Below are 8,702 nucleotides of genomic sequence, written 5' to 3'. Positions count from 1 at the left end.
ATGAGTTGTCCAACAAATTCTTCTTTGCTTTTACTATTTACTCCCTCCGTCCCAAATTATTTATCATCATTTTCTTTTTAATTCATTTCAAAGTAAGTGCCGTCTTTCCTTGACAACTTTTTAAAGACATAATTATCCTTTTATCCTTATTGATCTTGTTTAATTAAAAAAAAAGATATTGATATATTTTTTGATAAAGAATAATTTGATAAACTTTACCAAATCTTTTCTTTTTCTTAAATTTCATGTCCGGTTAAACGGCGACACATAAAATGGGACGGAAGAGTACAAAATTAAGATGGTTATGTCGTCATGTTGAACACATGCACTTTACAAAAATGTATTCTCTTGTTTAAATGTAAAATATTTGCAGCCTATTTTGACTTTTTTATTTCTTATTTAATTCTTGTTTGGTAATAATCAATTACCATTTTTATTTCTTATTTCTTGTTTTGTAGTAAAATATAACATTTTGAGATTGTTATATCTCAGTTAATTTAAGAGTTCAATCTTTCTAATATTTGTAGTAATATATTACGCAAAAATTCTCATGATTTCACTTCAGTTTATAAATATTGGATACTGAATGAAATTTAAAAAAGAAAAATCATATATATTAATAATTTAAAAGTATGTCACATTATTAAATCGTTCAAAAAATATCCACAAATAACTGTTTATAATAATTAGGTAGAAGAAACTAATTTATGTGAAACTAAGATAATTAATTTGTTAAAAGAATATTAAATTACAGTAGTAGTGTAAAAGAAAGAAAATCGAGTTTGGTCATAAAATTTAAATATTTACTTGCTATTGATATTTGATCGAATTTTATAAATTTTTTAATTTTAAAAAATTTTTACGTTCAGAAAGCCTAGCTCGAACCAATTTCTGAATTTTTGGAATTTCTTCTAATAAAATTTATTTTTTTTTGATAATTTTTAACAACACACTTTTTTTTTATATATACTTCCTCCTCGTTCCAAATTGAGATAGCATATTGATTAAGAAAAATAATTAATAACATAATTAGTTTATCGTAGTGCCTCTATTAAATAATATTTATATTTTAATTTAAAAAAAATAATTAATGTAAAGGGTAAAATATGAAAAGAAAAATATCTTTTCTTGATTAATAAAAAAAATAAATAAATAAAAAATTAAATTAGAAAATTTGAGAAGAAGGAAGTATATCGTAAGTTTCCAGTAGGACCAACACGGAGAACATGCCATGAGGATTTAGGAATCTTCATCAGAATCTGACTTTATTCAGAGAAACATTAATCAGTGTGCCTTTTTTAAAAAATATTAATTAAAGTGGTGGACACATAGACATAATTAAAGTTAATTTGATTATCACCTTGAGCTTTCATGGAAATTCACCTTAACTTAATTAATAAAGTCGTAACTCGTAAGTGATTAACTTTTTGTTAACAAGGGGTTATGTGTGAAAAAAAACAAGGTTTAACTTACACATGATAATTTAAATTAGGGTTTAAATTATGTTAAAAATCTACACGTGTAATGCACTAGGAAAAGCTCTAATCTAGGTGCTTATAGCCTATAGACCCTTTTTATTTTATAAAATATATAAAAGCTCTTAAGGAGTCGTTTGGTGTGACTCTCTGAAGTATAAGGTATAATAATTTCAAGATAAAATATAAAATTATTTTATTTCATATTTAATTAAATATTTTAATTAGCTCTATAATTATTTATTTTATCATTTATATCTTAATAATCAAATAAATTATTCTATATCCATAAGTAAATAACTAATTTCAAAATACTTAATTTTAAAATTAATTATTTTAAAATAACTAATTCTATCAACCAAACAAACTATTGCAGAAGTAGCCAATTTAAGGAAACAAACAGGAAAGGGAACAGAGAATTAAACAGCTAATTTTCATGTGATTGAGACTTAGGCTGCTTTTGGTCTTTTAAGATTTGGAGATTTGAATGGACACGTGAATGATTAAAATATTATTTTTAAATTTAAAAAGTGAATGATTGTGGCTGTTTGTTTTTCAATATTTGAATGTGTAAAAAAAAATTATTTGTGCATGTAATAAAATAAAAACTGCAATTCAAATAAAAAATTAATTATATAGATAAAAATATGTAATTTAATACAACAATATTATTATTCGATTGAAAAAAATATATTTATGTTTGTTAGTGATAGTGAGAATGGTTTATACTAATATTTGCAGTGACAATAATTGATTTTAGTAATTAGTAATGTTGATGGTAATAGTTATGACGATTGGTATTGTAGTGACTGTTATGATAATGAAGGTTGATAGTGATGGTGGTGTTTGTGATGTGACGTTGCTTGATGTTAGTAGTTGGAGGTGTTGATTATGATGTATGAAAAATGAATGCATGATGGTTGATAATGTGTTGGAAATGTTGTTAGTTGTGATGGTGGAGATGGTTACTAGTAGAGATAAATTATAGCGATGGTAGTGGTTGAAGTGATGGTAGAGGTGGCGTAACTGGTGACAATGGTGATGATAGCCAAAGAATGTGTAGAGGGTTTGATGTATTAGTGGTAGTTAGCGATGGTGCTAGTTGTGATAGATGAGTTGGTCGATAGTAGGGATTGACAGGTAGTGATTGATGATGGTGGTGCTGTTGATGGCGATGGTGACGGTGAATATAATTAGAATATTAAAGGTAGTAAGTGTGGTAGTGGTTGACAATAGTGGTTGGCAGGGATATTTATTGTCGACAGTGGTTGGTGGTGGTGGCGATGACATAGGTGGATTTGAATTTGTAATTTAAAACTCAAAACGTAGCTAAGATGAATCTAACATTAATCAAATTGTCAGATTAAGTGAATTATTTTACAGATTTCATATGGTGATCTCACTAACTTTTTCTTATCAAAAAATATTCAAGCATTTTTTTAAATACAAAAAATAAATAAACATTGGTCAATTATTTGAGAAATCTCTTTTTAAGTCCAAAATTTATTGTCGTTATCTCTCCCTATAATTGCTCACTATTCCCTTCTCCCCTATATGACTCTTCCCTTCTGAGAAAACTCCACAACAAAATTTTTTAAGGTATAAAAAAACACGAACTTTCTATTTTATTTTTCTTAAATGAGAATTTTTCTTTTGTTTTTGCAGATAATATACAATTTTCAAGATTTCAAGAAAGCTAATTGTTGCAAGTTTCAATCATAGAGATAGAGAGGTACATTCTACAAACTTGTTAACAATTCAGGATTTAATCTCTATGAGTTTATTTCTTATGAATGTTTAATATTGTACCATCTATACTTATAAAAGTATAAATTTATTAAGATTCAGGATTTAAGTTCTGTGAGTTTATTTTTGTGAATGTTTTTTTTTTGTTTCCCATCCGATGTCTGGTGTCCGCATTGGAGCCCCGACTAATTCAGATCGCGCATTGCAGGGCCCATTAAGGTGGCAGCGCTCCTAACAGAGTTTTTTTCATACTCAAAGTCGAACCCTCGACCTGGCTCTTAATATTGTACCAGCTATACTTGTAAAAGTATGGTTTAATTTCTAAACCACTATTATTCACAAAGTTTTATATATGAAGTTATGTTTTGTGTCGAAAGTATTAGGCTCAGTTATGTTAGCTAGATTCTCCCAGCTCTAGATATTTGATATTTTTAGAAAAGTATAATCAACTTACTCATCATTTTACCATAAAGTTTGACTCCACTGGGAGGCAAATCCTAAAAAATTTTAGAGGGGAATTCAGAATTTGAAGTTTATATTCAACTTAAAAGTTTTTTTTTTCTTTTTTGGCCATTTGGATCAACAACATACTTTGTTCATCGATTGCAACTTAAAAGTTTCTTTTTTGTAATTGGATCAACTTTCATGTACGTACCAGTTTTGGGTGTGCACAAGTAGACACTTAAACTTGAACAAGAAGACACTTGCATCCTATGTGGCATCCAACGTAGGCAATTTATGTCCTACATGACATCCTACATGTATTATGCCACATAGGATGCATGTGTGTACTTGTTCAACTTTATACAAGTTTGAGTGTCTACTTGTGCACATCTAAAGTTGGCAGTCCTGCATGTGAACTGAGGCTAAGTTAAAGTACATATTTATGTATTATACCCCTTTACATAAAATCATTAATTTTGTATTTATAAAGTTTTGATTGAATTTTTGGTTATGTAGAAGATGTCATCGTCATATGAAGGGAGATACAATTTGTATAGCCAAGGTAGTAGTGGATGGACATCAATGAGGCATGAAGAATTTCAAGAAGAAGAAATATGGGGTAATTTTATCAATGAAAGACGCGAATCAGGTTCAAATTCCAGCAGAAACAAAGAGCCGTCATCACATTTCAGTCCTAGGAGGCTGCCCAGTGCAGCCAAAATGATCCCAAGATCGAACAAGAGTTCGAATCATGAAGCTAAAATAACTCAGTACTCAGCTCCAGTAAACATACCTGATTGGTCAAAAATTTATGGTACAAGTGCGAAAAAAGCCTCGTGGGGGTACAAGGAAAATGGTGGTGATGGTTCTGATGGTGGTGGACATAATGTGGTAAGAAATAGTACCGTATTTGATGAGGATGAGGACGAGGACGACGATGATGATGAAGATGAAATGATGCCTCCACATGAATGGATTGCTACAAAACTTGAGAGAAGTAAAATAACTTCTTTCTCTGTATGTGAAGGTGTTGGAAGAACACTAAAAGGGAGAGATTTAAGCAGGGTGAGAAATGCAATACTAAGCAAAACAGGGTTCCTTGAATAGCATTACATGGGGTGGGGGTGGGAGTGGGGGTGGGGGTGGGGGGTTCGATAGTAAGGATTCATATAGTCATCGCTGTGTTTATTAGAACTGAGACGTAGTTGTTGTTATGGTATTATAGTGGCGTAGATGATGTAGTGATGATTGATGATCGTAAGGCATCGATCAATGTTAAGATTTGCTAAGTATGAGAGGAACCGTTGATTCACACAATTGGTCATCACGATTAGTTGAAAAGCTAGTGACGCGAAGCTACCGTATGCTGGATTATTCGATAGTAGTATTTGGTTAGTATTGGAATTATTGTTAAAATTTGGGTCCCTAGTGCAATTTCTTGGTGTGAGTACAAATGTAAAAAAGTTGCTGCTCCTCTGTTAATGTAGTTTTAGTATTGTGATTATATTGTTGGATGTGAGTGGGAGATTAAATCCTGGATCCGTTACTGTTTAAAATGAACGGTGGATCAATGTAGATACTATCGTTCATCAAAACTTTATGTATTTGTACAAAAAATAAGTATGCCTAAATGTTAGTCATTTTTTAATATTTCGCTAGCATTAAGTATTACGAGTATTATCTAACACCTATATTTTTGCTTCAGAATCCACGACGTCTAAATTTTGAATCATGACCATTAATATGATGTTCAGAGGAAAAATAATAATTGAGATTTTTCTATATTTCTAAACGTAGTATTTTGATTTCAAAATGTAGCAGAATACATGTATAGACGCCCAAATAACATCTCATTTGTATTTATACAATATTTGCATATGTAGCCAACTTTATGTGTGGTCAACTAAGTGTATATTTGGGGAAGGGCTCCACCAAAAGGGTGTATCGTACGCAGCTTTACCTTGCATTTCTGCCGAAGTTTGTTTCCTATATGTGTATATATGTGTTGTTTCAATGTAGAAGTTCGATGAATGTGCGGCCAACTATATATATAGACAGTAACAATTAGAATTTTTAGATACACAAATACTCCCTCCGTCCCAAATTGAGATGACACATTGATAAAAAAAAATAATTAATAACATGCCTAGTTTACCATAGTACCCCTATTAAATGATGTTTATATTTAACTTGAAGAAAAAGTAATTAATGCAAAGGGTAAAACATAGAAAAAAAATTATCTTATCTTGATTAATGAAAAAAGACAAGTAAAATGGGACATTAAATTAGAAAATTTGAGACGGAGGGAGTACATATATATAGAAATGGCATTACACATATTCATGGTAGTAGAATTAAATAGATTTTGAATAAATTTAAGAAAAATACAAATAAGCCAGAGATACATTTGATGTGCAGTGAATGTGGGATCACAGAAAGGTAGAAAAATATAGAAAGTAATGTTCCACCAAATTTTTTATTTTTATAAACTGAAAAAACATGTTTTCATATGCTTTGTATATAGTATATTAGATTAATTAATAAAAGTCATTTGCTTTGTTTTCATAATCATATTAAATATGATCATGACATTACAACCCCCTCCATTTTTGATTAATTAATAAAATCATTCAGTTGGACTGGGCAATTTCATTTACAAAAGGGTAAAAATTTTCTGTATAACTTCAAGAAATAATTTATAGTAATATAGATGTTGAATTTTGGTCTATAAGAGAATTGAGGTGGAAAAGAAAATAAAATCAATAAACATGTATTAAGAAAATTAAAACTTCATTACAACTAAACTACCCTGACAATATTTGAAATGTAAATTATTATTCTTAAGAAAGTTGACTCGTGGATCATGGGGATGGCCACATACAACTTAATTCGAGCAAGAGATTATTGGGTGTGTGAACAAAAGTCTCATATTGATAGTTGAAAAGAGATTTCTTAATGGCATACTAATATCAGGAAATTAAAGATTCATTTACAAATTTGAAATTGATTAGCGGATGTAAATATTTTAATACCTACTTGTTAGTACTTAAAATTTAGAGGCAATGGTCAAAAACACATTAAAAATTGTTACTATTTTTTTTTTTGCAACTTTTACACTTCAACTATCCGTTGTTTTCTTTTACCACTTAAACTATCATTATTTATGTGTTATAAAACATCTCAATTATCCGTTATTCTCTTTTCCTAACTGAATCGATGGTGAAATTACATGAGCTTTGGGCTACACGGGAAATAATTCAACACTTAATAAATTAGGAGGTGAAAGAAGCATAAAAATGGAAAGAGAAGCTAAAATTTGGCACAACTATTGGCCTAACAAGTTACTAAATATGTTGTTCACTTAAAATCTAAACAAGATTTTCTTTTATGATTACACGAAATCGAACTTTCACCTATAATTTATAGTCGATCAATTGAGCTGCTAAAATTTTCTTTTTAAACAATATGATCACAATTTGATAGAGACACCAAAGTCTTCAATAAGACTAGCAATTTGCCCGACTACTTTTTTCCCTTTGAAATTTGCATTCAATTCCTTCATGGCCAATACTCTCAATTCTTCCACTTTTTTCTCCATTCTTTTTTTATTATAATTTCTTCCTATTGATCCATTTATTATCCCTTGTATCATTCCAACATAAAGCCCATATTTCTTTAACCTTTCTATTTCTTCATCATTTCCATCACCTAAAATTGCACCACAAGTAGCTCCACATGCATGAATCTCCCCTTCTTTCTTCTTACACACGTAATCGAATAGTTCCTCGTTTCCGTCGCCCGATCGAGTCCATTCTACCTCCCTATATAGGCCATCTACTAGCCCTTTCGATCCCATAGCGTGTGTCACCTCAGTAATGACCCTCAGGATCTTGTCTGAATTTTTTCGGGCCGGGCTCATGGCATTAGCTAGCAACTCAATAGCAAGGGGCATGATCCCATCTCCCGTGAGTAGCTCCATATTCGGGCCGTACTTGTGTACAATCTTGGGCTCATTAATACGGGCCAGGCCCAATTCTTTATATTGCAACCCAACACCAGGCTTACTGTTCTGGCCTAACTCACGTCCAACTACGGGCCCGGGCCCAACTTGCATGTGCTGGTGGGTGTAAGCCGCGACATGCATGAGATGTATTGCTGATGCTGCATGCATGGCTTCGGCTCTATCACCACCCACCAGCTCGCACGCTGCGACGCACAACGCGGGCGCAGTGGACTTAGGCGTTGAAAAAATCAAATAATGCATGGGCTCGAACACTGGTTCAGTAGGCCTAATTGTGATGGCCTTCTTAAGATGGGCTTCAATATCTGCTTCAATGGAGGCCCAATAAGATTGATTTGGGCCCAATTTAGCTACTATTGGTTTGTAAAATGATGATGATGAACGTATATTTGGTGTGTATAGACTTGTTGAACCATTTATTGAGAAGGAAAATACACTTGCCATAGGTTAAAAATTGTTTGAAATATGAATTTTGAAATGGCAAATTAGCTAATATTTATATAGGCATGTAGGGATCTCTATTATTATTATTTTTTTTGTTCCATCAATTTTCTTCTGGTTCACGTTTTACATTTAATTCACTTATTAAACGTGAGAATTAGAAATATTCTCCGTCCTCTTTCTTTTTTTGGTCGGTTACAGTCTTGGAGTCCGACTAATATGGATTTGCGTTGCGTAGGATCCATTCAAGGAAAACGCTTCCAACCAAGTTTTTTTTTTCTTTTTTTTTTTTTAAAAAAAAAAATCTTATCTGGGACTCGAAACCAAAACTTTTAACTAAGGAAGGAGTAAGTCCATCTGGTTTAAAGTAATGAAGGGAATGTCCGGCGTTAGTGAGTGGATGAAATGTTCAGCTCATTATAATGTTTGAAAAAACATTTTTCTTTTACGATATTACTTAAATCCAAAACCTAATTTGATATGTAGCTCGATGTGAATAATTTCATAAGATGTAGAATCGGAACCAAACCCTAATTTGACATAAATAATCTTAATTAAACATGCCTAACATAATT

At 31.3% G+C, this 8,702-nt stretch overlaps 2 protein-coding genes across 4 annotated transcripts; one reads left to right on the top strand and one right to left on the bottom strand.

Moving 5' to 3' along the window:
* Window positions 1-2,954: 2,954 nt before the first annotated feature.
* On the top strand, window positions 2,955-5,313 carry LOC107856322. Of its 3 annotated transcripts, none has more exons than XM_016701315.2 (3): window positions 2,955-3,074; window positions 3,141-3,207; window positions 4,185-5,313. In XM_016701315.2, exon 3 carries the CDS (start codon window positions 4,185-4,187, stop codon window positions 4,770-4,772), a length of 588 nt encoding a protein of 195 aa, XP_016556801.2. In that variant the 5' UTR covers window positions 2,955-3,074; window positions 3,141-3,207; the 3' UTR covers window positions 4,773-5,313. The 3 variants fall into 3 exon arrangements, with proteins under 3 accessions (XP_016556801.2, XP_016556800.2, XP_047249251.1); XM_016701314.2 differs by having other exon boundaries at window positions 2,956-3,074; window positions 4,182-5,313; XM_047393295.1 differs by lacking the exons at window positions 2,955-3,074; window positions 3,141-3,207 and adding an exon at window positions 3,222-3,528 and having other exon boundaries at window positions 4,182-5,313.
* A 1,680-nt stretch (window positions 5,314-6,993) lies between these two features.
* LOC107856323 (heterodimeric geranylgeranyl pyrophosphate synthase small subunit, chloroplastic) lies at window positions 6,994-8,216 on the bottom strand. Its single transcript, XM_016701316.2, has one exon. It carries the CDS (start codon window positions 8,128-8,130, stop codon window positions 7,135-7,137), a length of 996 nt encoding a protein of 331 aa, XP_016556802.1. The 5' UTR covers window positions 8,131-8,216; the 3' UTR covers window positions 6,994-7,134.
* Window positions 8,217-8,702: the final 486 nt, after the last annotated feature.

Source organism: Capsicum annuum, chromosome 7, assembly GCF_002878395.1.
Source record: "Capsicum annuum cultivar UCD-10X-F1 chromosome 7, UCD10Xv1.1, whole genome shotgun sequence".
NCBI classification, from domain to species: Eukaryota; Viridiplantae; Streptophyta; class Magnoliopsida; order Solanales; family Solanaceae; genus Capsicum; species Capsicum annuum.
Note: the sequence above shows the minus strand (reverse complement) of the source record. Positions and strands in the feature narration are given on the sequence as shown.